Source organism: Gossypium arboreum, chromosome 13 (genome assembly GCF_025698485.1).
Source record: "Gossypium arboreum isolate Shixiya-1 chromosome 13, ASM2569848v2, whole genome shotgun sequence".
NCBI classification, from domain to species: domain Eukaryota; kingdom Viridiplantae; phylum Streptophyta; class Magnoliopsida; order Malvales; family Malvaceae; genus Gossypium; species Gossypium arboreum.
Genome location: NC_069082.1, coordinates 81,135,385 through 81,156,131, shown reverse-complemented (window position 1 = coordinate 81,156,131; position 20,747 = coordinate 81,135,385). Strand labels below are relative to the sequence as shown.

Sequence of the window (20,747 nt, the reverse complement as noted above, 5' to 3'; positions counted from 1 at the left end):
CACACCATCTTCGTCCAACCCTACACTCCATGTGGGGATTAGATCAACCCACCCATCCCTACACTCTAGGTAGTACCGAATGCGGCACAAAATAGTAATTTGCAGCTGAGCTGCCAGTATATTATGCTTAAGAGCCTTTCAGTACACTTCCTCCAACTAATATTATCCCAACCTCATGCAATGCAACATACAATAGAATGTCATGCTATCACAAATCTACCAGATACACACGTAGTTCAGTATAAATGCTTATATATCTATAACATGCTTAGTACATAATTCACATAATCAATTTCCCACAGATAAGGGTCTAAGTAGTGCTTACCGACTCTACAAAGGTTCATAGTTGACTTGGGTGACCCGTGCAACCTTAAAAGTCATTTCAGTAAAAATGGGCTCACACACCCATGTGGCCTGCTCGTGTGGGCCCACATGCCCGTGTGGCCCACACGACCTAAATTTGCCTTGACCATGTGGATTAGATGGCCTGGTCCAAAATCCCACATGCCTGTATGGTTTACTCGTGTGGCCCACATGCCCGTGTCACCCACACGACCCAAATTAGTCTAGCCCGTGTGTCGTACACGGCCTACCTGGCCATAACACGGCTGTGTCTTGTGCGCATGACCTAGCCTCGTCGATCACACGCCCGTGTTATGTCACACGGCCTACCACACGGGTGACCACACGCCCGTATAGCATCGATAGTGAGGTTTTCGACTTTCGTTGAAACCTAGTTTTCTGTGTGTTTGGGTACAGACCCAGTATCGTTTTTGATGTAAAAGCACTCCCAAGGTTACCAACACCTATAATTAGAATATCCAACCCCTTTAGCACCAAAAATCAAGCCTAACACAACTTACCCAAATACACATAAACTGACTTACTGCAACCAAGATCGAACACAATCTTGATTCAACCCGATGGAACACAGCTCTCTGCCTCAAAACCTTCCCCTAAACGCAGAATTCACACTTAGTCCGTGATATAGCATTGCAAATGCCCAAACCAAAAAGGTGAAGGTTTGGAAAGAATACTTATCAGACGAACAAAGGATTACGTACGATCAATGAACGATTACCACGTAAAACCGAAGGGGAGACGACAAAGGAGGGGAAAAGAAAAAAAGAAAATGTTAGAAATTTTTTAGAGTGAGATAGAGGAACAAAATTTTGAAGAAAAGAAAAACAAAAGAATAAACTGATAATTCCAATATCCTAACTCCCCACTATTTTCTCCATCAAACCACCCACTACTCAGAATTCCTGTTTGACCGAAACTCTCTCGGCCAAGTGAGCAAAAATATACTCCTACGCTCGTGCAGGAATTCGAATAGGGATTCAGACTATCCATTCTGATATACACTTACAAACAATTAAACTTAAGCCTACTAAGCATGGTTAAGGCTTTATTCAGAAAAATACTAAAATTTAACCCAAATAAGGCTTGAACTTGGGACCTTCCATACATATCCAGAACACTTAACCATTAAAGAAACTACACACTTGTGTCACATTTTCACAGAAACAAAAATAGAATTTTTTGGGGGTGTTATAACTCTACCCTCTAAGAGAAAATTTCGGCCTCAAAATTTACCTAATCAGAATAGATGAGGATACTGCTGATGCATCGCATCCTCACGCTCCTACGTGGCCTCCTCAGTGCTACGATTCCACCACAACACCTTCACTAATGGAATAGATTTCTTCCGAAGGACCTTTACATCGCAATCCAAAATCTAAACTGACTTCTCCTCGAAGGTTAAAACTAATCTAACCCCGATCTCCTCAATAACGACAATATACGAGGGATCAAAGCGGTAGTGCCTCAACATCGAGACATGAAACACATCATGAATACGATCCAACTCCGGAGGTAGCTCCAGCTGGTAAGCAACCTATCCCACTCGCTTCAGAATACAGTAAGGTCTAATAAACCCAGGGCTCAATTTGCCCTTACAGGCAACCAAATCTTAATACTTTCTTCCATGGCGAGACCTTGAAAAACACGAAGTCCCCCATAGAGTACTCAATCTCACGCTTCTTCAAATCAGCATAAGACTTCTGTCTGTTAGAAGCTGCCTTCAGATGATCCCTAACTAGTCGAACCTTATCCTCAGTTCGGAAACCAACTCAGGACCCCATACACGATGTTCACCCAGCTTAGTCCCACATAAAGTAGTATGGCACTTACGACTATACAAAGCCTGTGACAGCCCAAAATTGACCCTAGTCGGAATGTGGTTTCGGGACCACAAAACCGAAGCATAAAAATAATTAAAAATTTATTTTGATACCTATAATATGTGTGTGCTCATGTATGACATTTTATGATGATTGATTTAGTGTTATAAAGGTGAATTTCACTAGAAAGGACTTGTGTGAGAAAACTTAGAAATGAGATAGGCAAATGTTGAAGTGGCCTATTGATGCACACTAGGAAAATGTTGTCCTTGCATGTCAAATTCCCCAAATTTGACTATAATGGCCGCCAAGGTGGGCATGATGGGCAAGGAAAACATGTTTCCAACATGTTTGGCTAGTGAGTCATGTAGGAAGTATTATAATAAAAATAAGCATAAAAAATGAAAAAAAAAAAGAAAGATGAGCTTGGATGCCCCTTGCCGTGAGTTGAGAAAGAAGGAAGAAAAAATTTTGTTGTGTTCATCCATTTTCACTTCTTGGCCGAAAATACTAAGGAAAAGGGGAGGACTTTTGCTTCATGCTTGGGTTGGAAGAGATCTAGAAGGAGATTTGGCTAAGTTTGCATCAAGATTAAGGTATGTATGAGGTTGTGTTAGGAGTTTCATGCATGTTTTGGTTGCTAACTTGATGTGCATGTTAGCCATGGCTCAAATCTTTGTTATGCCATGGAAATGGTATTTGGCCAAAGTTGTTATGGTGATAAAGCCATTGCATGCTAAGTGTAAAGCTTGATGATGATGCATGCAATGATGGATTGTCTACTCTTGAGTAAGATTTTGAGTTTTCTTTTGTTTAATCATGATTGAAGTTGAAAAGGAGCATGATTGTCATATTCGCCATGATGCATTCATAAGCATGGTTCATGCTTCTTGCATGTTAGTTAAAATTTGTGTTTTGGATGGCTATGGACACCTTGAAATTCGGCCATGCTCATATATGTATATATATGTTTGCACATGATGTTTAGTTATGAACTAAGTGATGAATATGTTTGTTTAAAGAAGAAGATGTTGAAGAATGAATGTGAAATTGCAAGCACATTCGCCTAGCACACATATGAGTGCTCGATGCTATATTATAAGTTTTGAGCAACAATATGCAAAGCATTAACTAGTAAAATGCATGCTGTTTTGTGAGGTATTAAGTGCATAATTGGCCTCAACATGTACATGAATATTCGCCTTGGGTAGCCTATTGAAGGCCTTAGCTTTTCCTTGATGCTCGAATAAATTGTATTGAATTGCTTGATGTAGTATAAAATGTGCATGACCATTGTGTATTCAAGCTAAAGAGTGGCCATATGACCATTTAAACTCCTTGTCATATTCGCCATAAGCTAGCACAATGAGGTTTTAATAGATTGAATTTGTTTGAATTAGCTCAAGAGCTAAGAGGGCCACAATTGGACAAGGGAAGGAAAAAGTGATCGAATAGCCGTAAAAGCCGTTCGACAACATCCGAGGTAAGTCCTCAAGAAGTGACCTTAATTGAATTATGTGGAATGAAATATGGATGTATTGATTATTGATTTATATGTGTATGAGTATTCAATTCTACCCGGGCTAAGTCCCAAGGCGATTATGCTAATGATTATAATTGTGTTTGAGCCTTAGTAACTGAAAATGAAATATGTATGTCCAATGATTATTGATGTATGTGTGCATGAGAAATTGAATGATATCCGGCTAAGCCCAAGACAATTATGCTGGAAATTATATCCGGTTAAGACCGAAGGCAATTGTGCTAGCGGCTATATCCGGGCTAAGACCAAGGCATTCGTGCGAGTCATTCTATCCGGCTAAGACCAAGGCATTTGTGCACATGCTTATATCCGGTTATATTCAAGAATCTTGGGCTGGAGGTGAGTGTTGGTTGCTGTAATAAATTCAATTAGTACACTCGAGAAGCCCAAAGAATAAGGTACGTTTATATGTGCATTGGAAAGTCGACATGTTTGAGCAACATTCGCTCAATCGACTAATGAATTTCAGTTATTGAATTGATTGATACTTTGTGAAAGTATATAATGATGAAGTGTGAAGTAAGAATGTGTATTAATGAAATGACGCATTTGGCTATGTGAATGTATTGCTGTAATTAGAGTTGATTATATTCCTTGAGACTTACTAAGCATAAAAATGCTTACCCCGTTACTTTGGTTCTCTGTTTTATAGATTTCGCTCGATAGCAATCGGATTCGGGATCAATAAAGTCGAAGTCATCCACACTATCAACGTCTCTATTTTGGTATAAATTTTTGGTTGAACTTTGAAATGGCATGTATAGGACTACCCCTTGTTGGTTAAATATGTTGTGATGTATTTGTGTACGGCCATACGAAAATGGCTCGTAAAAGTGAAGTATCGACTTAGACTATTTGCGGTTTGTATATGTATATATTTGGTGTCATGATGTGACCATGGATTGGAAATGGGAATGTTGGTCACATGATCAGCCATTGGCATGGTTAAAATGATCATATATGAACCTTTGTATGGCAAGACTAGTTGGTTCATGGAGACTACCAAATAGGTAAGACCTACCTTAAAAACAGATGCTGCCAGCTGCAGTGACGTGAATGTGAAAAATCACCAAAATTTGTAGGAATGGTATTAAATAGTGAATAAGCTATGTAAATGAACCTTGATGAGTCTATTTTCATATGGAAGAAACGAAATGGTCATAGGAGTTACATGTTAAGAGATATTAAAACTATTGTGAGACAGGGCCAGAACGGTTTCTGGGTCCCCTGTCGCAACTTTAAAAATTTGCTATAAATTATCCAGAAAGAATTAGGAGTCATGCCTTATATGTACAGATTCCATTTTGAGCTAGTTTCATTAGAAACAAACGTCACCAGTATTAAAGTTCTGTACAGTGAGATATTCAAGTTGTAACGCGCGAAGGTCAGAGCAGTCGATCCCTGTAACATGGGTGACTTTAACTAATAAACTGTACCAATTGGCCCGACCAAAAATTCTAGAAATAAATCCATGGATGGATACATGAGTCTAAGTTCAGGGAAAATTTACAAAACCAGTTTCCGAGTTTTGAAACTCGAGATATGATTTTTAAGGTGACGGTGACGCAGTTTTCCAGCCTGACTGGAAATGTCAAATTGGTGGGCAAAACAAGTGAACTTGGTTTGTTAACCCCTCGTGTCCGACACCGGCGACGGTCTCGGGTTCGGGGTGTTACAATTTTATTGGTATCAGATCCACGGTTTAGTCGATTCTAGGACTACCGTGATGTGTTTGGGGTCTAGCTATACATGCCATTTAAATGATGAATCGATAGTGTGGTGATTTCTGACAATTTGACTTTGTGTTTGTTTATAGCAATGGATCCCGATCCCAACCGAAGCGATAGCTGATGATGTGGAGAGTGTGGCGCTGCTCCGCGCAAGGGACAAGGCGGCGGACTCTCAACCTATGGCCAACAATCCGAATGATGAGGCTAGGCAAGCCTTTTATAGTGTGATGAGCGAATGGTTTAATCAATACATTCGAACTAACACTACTGTTCCACAACCTCCATTCCCGACAAATGCAACCCCGCACCTACAATACCTCCGGTGATGACCAAATAAGGTCAAGTAAGCCCCAATCGACGAGATTCAAAACATGGGGCCACTGAATTTAAGGCTACAGATGATGATGATGCCGAAGCGAGCTGAATTTTGGTTGGATAACACTATCCGGGTGCTCGATGAGCTATCCTGTACACCCGATGAGTGCTTAAAGTGTACCATCTCCTTGCTACGTGAGTCCGCCTACTATTGGTGGAGTACTCTGACTTCTGTGGTACCTAGAGAGCAAGTGACTTGGGAATTCTTTCAAACCGAGTTCGAAAAAAGTATATCGATCGAGATTCATCGACCAAAAGCGAAGGAATTCCTTGACCTTAAGCAAGGTTCTATGTCGATTCGACTCTGAACGAAAATTTGTGAGGCTTAGCCATGCGAGAGAATGCATTTCGTCCAAGCCATTATGTGTAAACGCTTGAGGATGGGCTGAATGATGATATAAGGATGTTCGTTGGCATTCTCGAGATACGAGAGTTCGTAGTACTTGTTGAGCGAGCTTGTAAAGTCGAAGAGCTTAGAAAGGAGAAACAAAAAGCTGATGTGGGAACTGGAGAATTCCGAAAGAGGTCCTCGGGAAAGTCTCTTCAACAAGCATCGAAGAGATTTCGAGATGATGCGAGTCGGTCTAGAGGCGTTCGGGCTTTTCTAGACGAGGACATAATCAACCCCCGTGACCACACGAGTCACTTCGATCGCTTGATGGTGGAAATGATCGTAGAGAGGGCGGAGTGTCCACATTGTGGCAAATGGCATTCGGGAGCTGTTGGTTCTGTGATCGCTCCTCGCTATAAGTGTGGGTCGGCCGACCACTTTATGAAGGATTGCCCGAGGATGCATGAATAGAATGTAAGTCAGAGTGGAAACCCGGGTGCTACCACTGCTCGAGGTAGGCCACCTAGAAATATGGGCAATGTCAGTGGCGGTCAGAGAGGATCTAGAGATGCTACCATCGGATCCGAGGCTCGTGCTCCTGCAAGGACTTATGCCATCTGCGCGCGTGAGGATCTTGCCTCTCTAGATGTCATTCTGGGTACTTTCACTCTTTTCAATACAAATGTGATTGCTTTGATTGACCACGGTTCTACTCATTCATATATATGTGAAACCTTAGCATCCGAAGAAGAGTCGCCTATTGAGTCTCATCGAGTTTGTAATTCGGTGTCAAACCCTTGGGTCATTACGTGCTTGTCAACAAAGTGTGCAAGAAAAGTCCCTAGTGTTCCGAGGATCTTGTTTTCCGCGGACTTGATGCTTTTTCCGTTCGATGAGTTCGACGTTATTCTTGGTTTGGATTGGTTGACCATGCACGATGCGGTTGTAAATTGCAAGAGCAAGACTATCGATTTGAGGTGCGCGAATAATGAAATAATTCGGGTTGAGTCTACGGACTTAAAGGGGTTGCCGTGTAATATCGCGATGGTGGCCCGAAATATGTAAGAAAAGGGTGCGGCGTACCTTGCGTCGTGCTCGATGACAAGGAATCGAAAAGGAACCCGAATCGTGCCCGTGGTTTGTGAATACCGGATGTTTTCCAAGAATTGCGGGTTTACCACTGCTCGGAAATAGAATTTGGCATCGAATTGGTACCGGTACCACTCAATTTCGATAGCTCCGTATCGTATGGCACCAACGGAATTAAAGGAGTTGAACGCTCGATTGCAAGAATTGGTGGATAGAGGTTTTGCTCGCCGAGTTTTTCGCCTTAGGGTGCGCCGGTGTTGTTCGTGAAGAAGAAGGATGGAACCATGCGGTTGCGCATCGACTATCGTCGACTTAATAAAGCGACAATAAAGAACAAATATCCGTTGCCACGTATTGATGACTTGTTCGATCAATCAAGGAGCCTCGGTGTTCTCGAAAATAGATTTGAGATCGGGCTATTATCAATTGCGAATCCGAGATTGGACGTACCCAAGGCGCCTTGAGCGAGATATGGTCACTATGAGTTCCTAGTGATGCCGTTTGGGCTCACTAATGCCCTCGCGGTATTTATGGATTTAATGAATCGGATCTTCGACCATATTTGGATCGATTCATAGTCGTGTTCATTGATGACATCTTGGTCTATTCAAGAAATGAGACCGAACATCTTTGAACACTGCGGTTAGTCTTTGCAAATCTTACGGGATAAGCAATTATATGCTAAGTTCAGCAAGTGTGAGTTACGGTTAAGAGAGGTTAGCTTCTTGGGTCATGTGGTATCTGATCGGGTATTCGAGTCGACCGAATAAAATTTCAGCCATACTTAATTGGAAGCCTCAGAAATATTCTTGAGGTTCGAGCTTTTTGGGGCTTGTCGGTTATTACCGACGATTTGTAAAAGGCTTCTCAACGATAGCCACGCCGATGACGGCTTACTCCAAAAGGATGTTAAGTTCGAATGATTTGAGAAATGCCAAAAAGTTTCGATCAGCTGAAAACTTATTTGGTGAAGCCCCAATTTTAGTGCAACCCGAATCGGCAAAGAGTTTGTCATCTATAGTGACGCCTCCCTCCTTGGGTTAGGTTGCGTATTGATGCAAGAAGGTCGAGTTGTGGCCTATGCGTCGAGGCAATTAAAGCCACACGAGAAAAATTATCCGACCCATGATCTCGAATTGGCCGCCATTGTGTTCGCCTTAAAGATATGGCGACATTACTTATTTGGTGAAAGGTGCCATGTGTACTCGGATCACAAAAGTCTCAAATATTTGATGACCCAAAGAGACTTAAATCTGCGACAAAGAAGTTGGCTCAAGTGTTAAAGGATTATGAGTGATCATTGACTATCACCGGGAAAGGCGAATGTGGTTGCGGATGCCTTGAGTCGTAAATCATTATTCGCTTCTGGCGATGAGCGTGCACTTGTGCATTCGATCCGATAGTGTATTAGTAGCTGAATTGAAAGCCAAACCTTTGTTGATACATCAAATTCGAGAAGCTCGAGAAAGTCGACGACGAGTTGGCTGCAAAGCAATTTGAGTGTGTGCGAACAAGGACTCGAAATTTCAAATCGATGATGACGATTGTTTGAGGTTCAAAAGTCGTCTGTGTGTTCCAAAGAATTGAACTCATTTCGATAATTCTGAATGAAGCCCATTGTAGCCGAATGGCAATCCACGGGAGTACGAAGATGTACAATGATTTGAAACGTCGGTTTTGGTGGCATGGTATGAAGCGAGACATCTCCGACTTTGTTTGAGATGTTTAATATGTCAACAAGTGAAAGCGGAACATCGGTGCCTTGAGATTACTTGACTAATCACGATACCCGAGTGGAAATGGGATCGAGTCACAATGGACTTTGTATCCGGACCGCCATTGTCGACAAGTAAGAAGGATGCGGTTTGGGTCGTGGTAGATCGATTGACTAAGTCGGCCCACTTTGTCCCCCCGTCGCACGGATTTTCAATGGACAAATTAGCGAATTGTACGTTTCTCAGTTGTGAAATTACACGGGTGCCTATTTCCATCGTGTCGGATAGAGATCCGAGATTTACCTCGCGATTTTGGAAAAAGTTGCAAGAAGCTTTGGGTACCAAGTTGCATTTCAAAGACCGCCTTTCACCCCAAACCGATGGTCAATCCGGCGGATAATTCAGATACTTGAGGATATGTTAAGATGTTGCGTCCTCGAGTTTAGTGGTTCATGGGAGCGGTATTTGCCGTTGATTGAATTCGCTTACAACAACAGTTTTCAATCAAGTATTAAGATGGCACCCTACGAGGCTTTGTACGATCGTAAATGCCGTACACCATTGTTTTGGACCGAGCTTGGTGAAAGCAAGATTTTGAGTGGATTTGATTAGGGATCTGAATGAAAGTGAAAGTAATCCGTGAAAGTCTGAAAATAGCCTCCGATCGTCGAAGTAAGTCGCACGCGGATCTGAAGCGTAAGGATATCGAGTATCGGTGGGTGATAAAGTGTTTCTCAAGGTATCGCCTTGGAAAAAGATACTCGATTCTACCGTAAGGGCAAGTCGAGCCCGAGGTTCATTGGGCCATATGAGATATCCGAGCGAGTCGGTCCGATGGCATATCGTTTGATTTTGCCCCTGAACTCAAAAAGGTTCACGATGTCTTTCATGTTTCGATGCTTGACGCTATAGATCCGATCCATCGCACGTGATTAGTCCATCAGAAATTGAAATTCAAGCTAATATGAGTTATGAGGAAGAACCGATTCGTATCCTATCACGAGAAGTGAAAGAGTTGCGAAACAAGCGAGTTCCGCTAGTGAAAGTGTTATGGCTCAAGCACAGGATAGAAGAAGCTACTTGGGAGACCGAGAACTCTATGAAAGAGCGATATCCAAACCTATTTACCGGTAAGATTTTCGGGGACGAAAATTTCTTAAGTGGGGGAGAGTTGTGACAGCCCAAAATTGACCCTAGTCGGAATGTGGTTTCGGGACCACAAAACCGAAGCATAAAAATAATTAAAAATTTATTTTGATACCTATAATATGTGTGTGCTCATGTATGACATTTTATGATGATTGATTTAGTGTTATAAAGGTGAATTTCACTAGAAAGGACTTGTGAGAAAACTTAGAAATGAGATAGGCAAATGTTGAAGTGGCCTATTGATGCACACTAGGAAAATGTTGTCCTTGCATGTCAAATTCCCCAAATTTGACTATAATGGCCGGCCAAGGTGGGCATGATGGGCAAGGGAAAACATGTTTCCAACATGTTTGGCTAGTGAGTCATGTAGGAAGTATTATAATAAAATAAGCATAAAAAATGAAAAAAAAAAAGAGAAAGATGAGCTTGGATGCCCCTTGCCGTGAGTTGAGAAAGAAGGAAGAAAAAAATTTTGTTGTGTTCATCCATTTTCACTTCTTGGCGAAAATACTAAGGAAAAGGGGAGGACTTTTGCTTCATGCTTGGGTTGGAAGAGATCTAGAAGGAGATTTGGCTAAGTTTGCATCAAGATTAAGGTATGTATGAGGTTGTGTTAGGAGTTTCATGCATGTTTTGGTTGCTAACTTGATGTGCATGTTAGCCATGGCTCAAATCTTTGTTATGCCATGGAAATGGTATTTGGCCAAAGTTGTTATGGTGATAAAGCCATTGCATGCTAAGTGTAAAGCTTGATGATGATGCATGCAATGATGGATTGTCTACTCTTGAGTAAGATTTTGAGTTTTCTTTTGTTTAATCATGATTGAAGTTGAAAAGGAGCATGATTGTCATATTCGCCATGATGCATTCATAAGCATGGTTCATGCTTCTTGCATGTTAGTTAAAATTTGTGTTTTGGATGGCTATGGACACCTTGAAATTCGCCATGCTCATATATGTATATATATGTTTGCACATGATGTTTGGTTATGAACTAAGTGATGAATATGTTTGTTTAAAGAAGAAGATGTTGAAGAATGAATGTGAAATTGCAAGCACATTACCTAGCACACATATGAGTGCTCGATGCTATATTATAAGTTTTGAGCAACAATATGCAAAGCATTAACTAGTAAAATGCATGCTGTTTTTGTGAGGTATTAAGTGCATAATTGGCCTCAACATGTACATGAATATTGGCCTTGGGTAGCCTATTGAAGGCCTTAGCTTTTCCTTGATGCTCGAATAAATTGTATTGAATTGCTTGATGTAGTATAAAATGTGCATGACCATTGTGTATTCAAGCTAAAGAGTGGCCATATGACCATTTAAACTCCTTGTCATATTCGCCATAAGCTAGCACAATGAGGTTTTAATAGATTGAATTTGTTTGAATTAGCTCAAGAGCTAAGAGGGCCACAATTGGACAAGGGGAAGGAAAAAGTGATCGAATAGCCGTAAAAGCCGTTCGACAACATCCGAGGTAAGTCCTCAAGAAGTGACCTTAATTGAATTATGTGGAATGAAATATGGATGTATTGATTATTGATTTATGTGTGTATGAGTATTCGAATTCTACCCGGGCTAAGTCCGGCGATTATGCTAATGATTATAATTGTGTTTGAGCCTTAGTGTGAAAATGAAATATGTATGTCCAATGATTATTGATGTATGTGTGCATGAGAAATTGAATGATATCCGGGCTAAGCCCCGAAGACAATTATGCTGGAAATTATATCCGGGTTAAGACCCGAAGGCAATTGTGCTAGCGGCTATATCCGGGCTAAGACCCGAAGGCATTCGTGCGAGTCATTCTATCCGGGCTAAGACCCGAAGGCATTTGTGCACATGCTTATATCCGGTTATATTCCAAAGAATCTTGGGCTGGAGGTGAGTGTTGGTTGCTGTAATAAATTCAATTAGTACACTCGAGAAGCCCAAAGAATAAGGTGCGTTTATATGTGCATTGGAAAGTCGACATGTTTGAGCAACATTCGCTCAATCGACTAATGAATTTCAGTTATTGAATTGATTGATACTTTGTGAAAGTATATAATGATGAAGTGTGAAGTAAGAATGTGTATTAATGAAATGACGCATTTGGCTATGTGAATGTATTGCTGTAATTAGAGTTGATTATATTCCTTGAGACTTACTAAGCATAAAAATGCTTACCCCGTTACTTTGGCTCTCTGTTTTATAGATTTCGCTCGATAGCAATCGGATTCGGGATCAATAAAGTCGAAGTCATCCACACTATCAACGTCTCTATTTTGGTATAAATTTTTGGTTGAACTTTGAAATGGCATGTATAGGACTACCCCTTGTTGGTTAAATATGTTGTGATGTATTTGTGTACGGCCATACGAAAATGGCTCGTAAAAGTGAAGTATCGACTTATACTATTTGCGGTTTGTATATGTATATATTTGGTGTCATGATGTGACCATGGATTGGAAATGGGAATGTTGGTCACATGATCAGCCATTGGCATGGTTAAAATGATCATATATGAACCTATGTATGGCAAGACTAGTTGGTTCATGGAGACTACCAAATAGGTAAGACCTACCTTAAAAACAGATGCTGCCAGCTGCAGTGACGTGAATGTGAAAAATCACCAAAATTTGTAGGAATGGTATTAAATAGTGAATAAGCTATGTAAATGAACCTTGATGAGTCTATTTTCATATGGAAGAAACGAAATGGTCATAGGAGTTACATGCTAAGAGATATTAAAACTATTGTGAGACAGGGCCAGAACGGTTTCTGGGTCCCCTGTCGCAAATTTAAAAATTTTCTATAAATTATCCAGAAAGAACTACGAGTCATGCCTTATATGTACAGATTCCATTTTGAGTCTAGTTTCATTAGAAACAAACGGTACCAGTATTAAAGTTCTGTACAGTGAGATATTCAAGTTGTAACTCGTGAAGGTCAGAGCAGTCGATCCCTGTAACATGGGTGACTTTAACTAATAAACTGTACCAATTGGCCTGACCAAAAATTCTAGAAATAAATCCATGGATGGATACATGAGTCTAAGTTCAGGTAAAATTTACGAAACCAGTTTCCGAGTTTTGAAACTCGAGATATGATTTTTAAGGCGACGGTGATGCAGTTTTCCAGCCTGACTGGAAATGTCAAATTGGTGGGCAAAACAAGTGAACTTGGTTTGTTAACCCCTTGTGTCCGACACCGGCGACGGTCTCGGGTTCGGGGTGTTACAAAGCCTCATATGGTGCCATTTACATACTCGATTGAAAGCTGTTATTATAGGCAAACTCGGCTAACAGCAGATAGTCCTCCCAACTACCTCGAAAGTCAATCACACAGCTCCTCAACATATCCTCCAGTATCTAAACCACCCTCTTAGATTGACCATCAGTTTGAGGATGGAACGCAGTACTAAAGTCCAACCTTGAACCCAGAGCCTCATGTAGCTTCTTCCAAAATCGTGACGTAAAACAAAAATCCCTATCAGAAATGATCGAAACTGGTACCTCGTGCAGTCTCACTATCTCAGAAATGTAAAGCTTCGCCAGCTTCTACAAAGAATAATCAATACGAACCGGTATGAAGTGAGCGAACTTGGTCAATTGATCCATGATGACCCATACTGAATCCTTCTTAGTGGGTGTCAAGGGTAACCCACTAACGAAGTCCATCATCACACGTTCCCACTTTCAAAGGGGAATCTTAATTGACTATAGTAAACCTGAAGGCAACTAGTGCTCAGCCTTAACCTGTTGGCATGTCAAACATCTCACCACAAAATCAGTAACCTCATGTTTCAATCTTGGCCACCAATACAACTCTCGGAGATCTCGGTACATCTTATTCCCACCAGGGTGCATAGCGTAAGGGCTATTATGCGCCTCTCTCAGTATAGACTGCCTTAGATCAACATCATTCAGCACACATATCCAGCGTCGGAAACATAACACCCCCTCAGCATTCAACCCAAAGTCCGTAGTACTACTACTCTCAATCTGTCGGAACCAAAAACCCAAAGACTCATCCTTCAGCTATTTACCTTAATCTGCTCGATCCAAGTTGGTTTGACTTGTAGTTCAGCCAACAAACTCCCATCATCGAACAGGCTAAGTCGAGCAAACATTGCTCTCAGATCTATCATACCCCTAAGGCTCAACGCATCAACCACCACATTGGCCTTGCCAGGATTCAATGGTACAGTCATAATCCTTAAGCAGTTCAACCCATCTACACTGCCAAGATTCAGCTCCTTCTAAGTAAGAAGGTACTTGAGGCTCTTGTGATCAGTGTAGATGACATATTTCTCACCGTACAGGTAATGCCTCTAGATTTTCAAAGCAAAGACTACGGCGGCTAATTCCAAATCATGTGCCGAATAGTTTGCCTCATGCGTCTTAAGCTGACGTGACTCATATCATACCACCTTACCGTCCTGCATCAACACACATCCCAAACCGACATGTGATGCATCACTGTAAATTATGAACTCCCTTCCAGATTCAGGCTGTATCAGAATAGGAGCTTGAGTCTGTACAGCCTTAAGCTTCTCGAAATTCTTTTGCTGTGCATCAGTCCAGTTAAATGGTACACCCTTACATAGCAGCTTAGTTAAGGGTGCTGCAATCAGTGAGAAACCTTCTACAAACCGTGGTAATAACCTGCCAGCCCCAGAAAACTGTAGATTTCTTACACATTCTTAAGTTGTTCCCAATCCAGTACAGCCTCAATCTTTCAAGGATCGACCCGAATCCCCTCAGTAGACACCACATGACCCTGAAATGTTACTTCACGTAACCAGAACTCGCACTTGCTAAACTTAGCATAGAGCTATTTTTCCTTCAAAATTTGAATAACAATACTAAGGTGCTCGTCATGCTCATTATTAGTCCTCGAATAAACCAATATGTTTTCGATGAACACCACCACAAATCGATCTAGGTAGGGCTGAAACACTCAGTTCATCAGGTCTATAAAAGCCGCCGGTGCATTAGTCAGTCCAAATGGCATCACTAGGAATTCATAGTGACCATAACGAGTCCTAAATGCTGTCTTATATACATCAACTTCCTTAAATCTCAACTAATGATAGCCATATCACAAATTAATCTCGGAGAATATAGAAGCCCCTCGAAACTGGTCAAACAGATCATCAATCATCGAAAGTGGATACTTGTTCTTAATGGTCAACTTGTTCAACTGGCGGCAGTCGATACACATCCGCATGGATCCATCCTTCTTCTTTACAAACAGCACTGGTGTTTTCTTTAGAGACATACTAGGGCGGATGAACCCACAATCCAATAACTCCTGAACCTGAGCCTCAAGTTCTGTAAGCTCCTTCGGTGCAATTCAGTAGGGAGCGATGGACACTAAAGCTGTACCAGGAAGGAGCTCTATCCCAAACTCTACTTCACAATTCGAAGGTAACCCCGGTAGCTTTTCAGGGAAGACGTCCAGAAAATCCTTTACCGCCCTGATGTCCTTAACAGTAGTGTCTCCAGAATCAAAAACACTTACGTAGGCCAAAAATTCCTCACACCCCTTACGAACCAACTTCTTCGCCACCAGCGCAGAGATCACATTAGATAGATAATTCTGGTGCTCCCCAACCATGACTACCTCACTGTCCTCCTCATTTCTCAAGATGACCCTCTCCGTCGCATAGTCCAAACTTACTTGGTGCTTCACTAGACAATTTATCCCCAAGATTATATCGAACTCCCCAAACGAAAGTTCCATCAAATTAGCCAAAAATACCGTCCCTTGCACCCTTAAGGGAATATCCCTATACAGTTTGCTAACTCTAACCGATTGTCCCAGTGGACTCAGTACAGTTACCCTACTCGTAGTGCTCTCCATCGATAACCCCAAATTTTTAGAAATAGAATAGGCTATATAGGAATGAGTAGATCCTATGTCTATCAAAGCAAGATATGGTACATCAAAAATAAGAAACATACCAGTGAGGACGTCTGGAGCATCTCCCTCATCTCGGTGACATGCAGCATAAACTAGAGCCGGCTGATTCACCTCAATCTTTCCAACACCTCTGCCTGATGCTCTTTGCCCAGGCCTATGCCATTACCACCCCTAGCCTGACCTCGGCCTCTTGGTGGTTGTTGTACTACCCTCTGTGGTTGTGCATTACTAGTACTCTGAGTTTGCATCTGATCGGCCCTCAACGGAGACTACCTAATGCGGTGCTCTAAAGACCCACACTCAAGCAGACCCAGTCTTACTCCAACATCCACCTAAATGCGTCTACCACAATCGACACATGGTTGCAGTCCAGTAGCAGTAACATGGGGCCCAGCTCTAACTGGCCCATTAGATCTGGCCTTTTACTTAGGCCTCTGTACAGAACTCAAAAGCTCTGAATCCCTCTTGTTCTTACTCCTCTCTCTGTCACAGTTTTGGCACTCAGTACGCTTAACCCCCTCGGTGATCTTCATTTTCTCAACCAGTGAAGAAATGTCACGCTCCTTCTGCGGAGCTATCAAGACTCTCAAATTATCCTTGAGCCCATCCTCAAAGCGAACACATCAATCATACTCATTCGCCACCATACCTCGCACATAGTGGCTCAGTCGTAGAATTGTGGCCTCATACTCGGCCACAGTTTAATTTTCCTGAGTAAGGTTTAAGAACTCTCTCTTTTGGGCATCCACGTAGCTCTTCCCCACATATTTCCCCTGGAAGGTAGTCTTGAAGAACTCCCAAGTCAGACATTTGGGCTGAGTTCCCTCCTTAATAATAAGCCACCACTAATAAGCCTCATCCCTCAACAGTGAGACTGCACCCTTAAATTTCTGCTCGAAGGTGCAATCCAAGTCATCCATGATCCTCTCCATAACCTCAATCTAGTACTCGGCCACATTCTAGAGACACCCTTAAAGAGCTCAGCTCCATTGGACCGGAGCCGTTCCGTAACCGACCCTCGGCCCCTAAATCCAGTATTGGGTCCAGCGACCCTCTCTAATATCCTTAGCATGGCTTGGAACAGTGCATTGTCCCCAGCTGCACGATCTTGTGACCCAGTCTCAGTAACAGGCGACACTGGTGTCTCACTTGTGTCTAGATTTGGCATACTGCCTAGTGAAGATGACTCAACTTGAACCCCTCTACGGCCTCTACCTCGGCCTCTAGTACCCCATCCGCGAGTACCTGCGCTCATTGTCTAATCGCGTTTATCTGTATTAAAAGTTTTATGAATCAGTTACAATTCAATAATTATTAGTAGATGTTTTATGGAAACAGTTTTAGTAGTTTAGAGTGGTTTTCACAAATCGTAGTCTCTATTAGTTTCACTACAATTCCAATGTACACTATCTAAAGTGTTTTTAGAATAAACTCTCAGCAATTTTAATCAGTTTATCAAAATATAGAAAACATATAGGATCGGTGTCGAAGACTCAGTGTACCACATACTTAATCGAATCATTTCAAATCATTTGAAAATCAATTCTTAAAAACCAAAGTTTAAAACTCAAATCCACAGTCGAGTTTTGCAACCTAACTCTGATACCACTAAATGTAACACCCCATACCCGGCCTAGATGTTATGGCCAAATCTGACAGTGTCACATTATAAGGTGCTTGAAAATCGTGCCATCTCAGTAAAACCATTATCTGTTTAAATACTTTTTTTATCTCTTCTTAGCTTTTAAATCGTGTTACTCATTCATTCGGTGGTTTTAAAACATTATTCGTTGCGGAAGCTTTTAAAACAATTTAAGTAATCGTGTAATTCCTGATAAAACATTTGTTTCTTTGAAAACCAAGGTTTCCTATGACTAGTAGTTTAAAATCCATAAAGTAAAGAAAAACAGAAAATTCAAAACCAGCAAAAGTCCAAAAGTTCAATTTACAACCTAAAAGTTTAACCAATAAAATTAAAATGGAAATAAAACCAAGAATCGTATTTAAACCCATAACAGTCCAAAATCGTAGTCACTGTCGAGTTCTCCGTCATACTGATCCTTCTAGATTTGGGGATTACCTGTGTACATTTAAACAAAAGGGTAAGTTTACGTAAACTCGGTGTGTAATCTTATAGAAAAACAAACAATAGCACATCATAGTGCACAGTTAAAACGGTCCTAGGCCTGAACCCTTTTTCAGTATTAGTAACAGTTTGGGTCTTAGTCCATCTCAGTACAGTATCAAATATGTAATATTCAGTAACAAAGTCCTACCCAACCAGCCTTTACACATCATCTCTATTCAACCCTACACTCCATGTGGGGATTAAATCAACCAACCCATCCCTACACTCCAGGTAGTACCAAATGTGGCACAAAATAGTAATTTGCAGCTGAGCTGCCAGTATATTATGCTTAAAAGCCTTTCAGTACACTTTCTCCAAATAATATTATCCCAACCCCATGCAATGCAACATACAATAGAATGTCATGCTATCACAGATCTATGAGATAAACATATAGTTCAGTATACATGCCTATGTATCTATAACATGCTCGGTACATAATTCACATAATCAATTTCCCATAGATAAGGGTCTAAGTAGTGGTTACCGACCCTACGGAAGGTTCACAGTCAACTTGGGTGACTCGTGCAACCTCAACAGTCATTTCAGTAAAATGGGCTTATACGCCCATGTGGCCTGCCCGTGTGGGCCCACATGCCCGTATGGTTCACACGATCCAAATTTACCTTGGATGTGTGGACCACACGGCCTGGCGCAAAATCCCACATACCAATGTGGTTTACCCGTGTGGCCCACACGGCCCAAATCAGTGTAGCCCGTGTGTCGCACACGGCCTACCTGGCCATCACAAGGTCGTGTCTTGTACACATAGCCTTTCCTCGTTAATCAACACCTGTGTTTTGTCACACGGGCGACCATATGCCCGTGTGGTGTCAATAATAAGGTTTTGGCTTTCGTCAAAACCTCATTTTCTACATTTCTGAGTATACACCTGGTATCGTTTTTGACATAAAAGCAGTCCCAAGGTCACCAGCACCTATAATCAGAATATCCAACCCCTTTAGCACTAAAAATTGAGCCTAACACAACTTACCCAAATACGCATAAACTAAATTACTACAACCAAGAACGAACACAATCTTGATTCAACCTGATGGAATGCCATAATCTAGAGTTGTGAATCCCCAAACCAAAAAGGTAAAGGTTGAGAAAGAATGCTTCCTAGACGAACAAAGGATTAAGCACGATCAACGAAGGATTACCACACAAAACTGAAGGGGAAACAACAAAAGAGGGTAAAAGGGAAAAAGAAACGTCAGAAATTTTTGAGAGGGAGAGAGAGGGACGAAATTTTGAAAAAAGAAAAACAAAAGAATAAACTAATAATTCCAATATTTCAACTCCCCACTATTTTCTCCATCAAACCACCCACTGCTCAGAATTCCTGTTTGACTGAAACTCTTTCGGTCAAATGAGCAAAAATATACTCCTAAGCTCGCGTAAGGATTCAAACACGGGACCTCCTACAGATTTACACTCCACTTAACCCCCAGACTAACAGGCCCATTCTGATATACACTTACAAACAATTAAACTTAAGCCTACTGAGCATGGTTAGCCTACTGAGCATGGTTAAGGCTTTATTTAGAAAAATACCAAAATTTAACCCAAATAAGGCTTGAACTTGAGACCTCTCAAACACACCCAGAACAATTAACCACTAAAGCAAATACACACTTGTGTCACATTTTCACAGAAACAAAAAGGGCGTTACACCGTGTGTCACACACGATCTAGGCACATGCCTGTGTTTCTACCCGTGTGGACAAAATAAAGCCATTTCTAACTTCATTCCTAACCCAAAATCACACCAATGACCTGTACTTAAACTCACAACCAAATACCAACCATTTCAAGCATTCAAATTAAGTAAACTCTATCATTATACATGGCATATCATTACATGCATACATGTTTTTAATCTTACCTTGGTATATTCCATATGTTAGACATAATTTGATCAACTACTTAACATACATGTAGCTACCATAGTATGATATTACAAGTATGTCAAAAACAACCATTACTAGTCATTCCAATTGCTAGATTACAACCTACATATTTAAGCCATCTATGGCCAAATTAGCCTATACATGCCATTATACCAAAATGATTTTACTATATATGCCCAAAATAAGCTAGTGGATAGTGTGATGATGCTCCAATGACCTTCAACCTTTGCGAACTTCCTAGCACTATAAAATAAAAAAATTAAAACGGAGTAAGCATTACATACTTAGTAAGTTCATATAACGAAAACTAAACTTACCAATCCCGTTTATTAAAAATAGACATACAATATCATTGTTTTTCATCAACTTGGCAAATTTGCCTAAACACATGCATTCAATCAAACATGTTAGTCACAAAATTTTCATATACATCAAGTAAGCACAAATGAACTCATCATAAAATTTTCCTTCAAGACGTTATTCATTTCATCCTATAATTCTCTTATCATGCCAAGAGTTGAGTCCGTTGAATCATTGAAATTCCGATGGATACTCAAGTTGTACACTCAAGGTGTACAATTCAATAACCCGTCAATTCTTATTCAAGAGTACCCATTAGGGCTCTTAATCAAAGGACACACTCTCGAGCCACATATTGTATTACAGGATTACCAG

General features: G+C 41.1%; 1 protein-coding gene across 1 annotated transcript; it reads right to left on the bottom strand.

Annotated features, from left to right (window-relative positions):
• Window positions 1-15,461: 15,461 nt before the first annotated feature.
• LOC108462717 (uncharacterized) lies at window positions 15,462-16,841 on the bottom strand. Its single transcript, XM_017762631.1, has 4 exons — window positions 16,722-16,841; window positions 16,472-16,639; window positions 16,305-16,363; window positions 15,462-16,185 (listed from the first exon to the last, which is right to left on the bottom strand). Exons 1-4 carry the CDS (start codon window positions 16,839-16,841, stop codon window positions 15,462-15,464), a joined length of 1,071 nt encoding a protein of 356 aa, XP_017618120.1.
• Between the last annotated feature and the right edge of the window lie 3,906 nt (window positions 16,842-20,747).

Bases quoted from the DNA above. Each gene is read 5' to 3' on its own strand.
- LOC108462717 (XM_017762631.1), bottom strand. From the start codon at position 16,841: ATGTCTGACTTGGGAGTTCTTCAAGACTACCTTCCAGGGGAAATATGT. The intron at 16,640-16,721 runs GTATGAGGCCAC...GTTCGCTTTGAG, and splicing joins GAAAATTAAACTGTGGCCGA to GATGGGCTCAAGGATAATTT. The intron at 16,186-16,304 runs GTAGTCTCCGTT...GTAATGGCATAG, and splicing joins TCTTTAGAGCACCGCATTAG to GCCTGGGCAAAGAGCATCAG.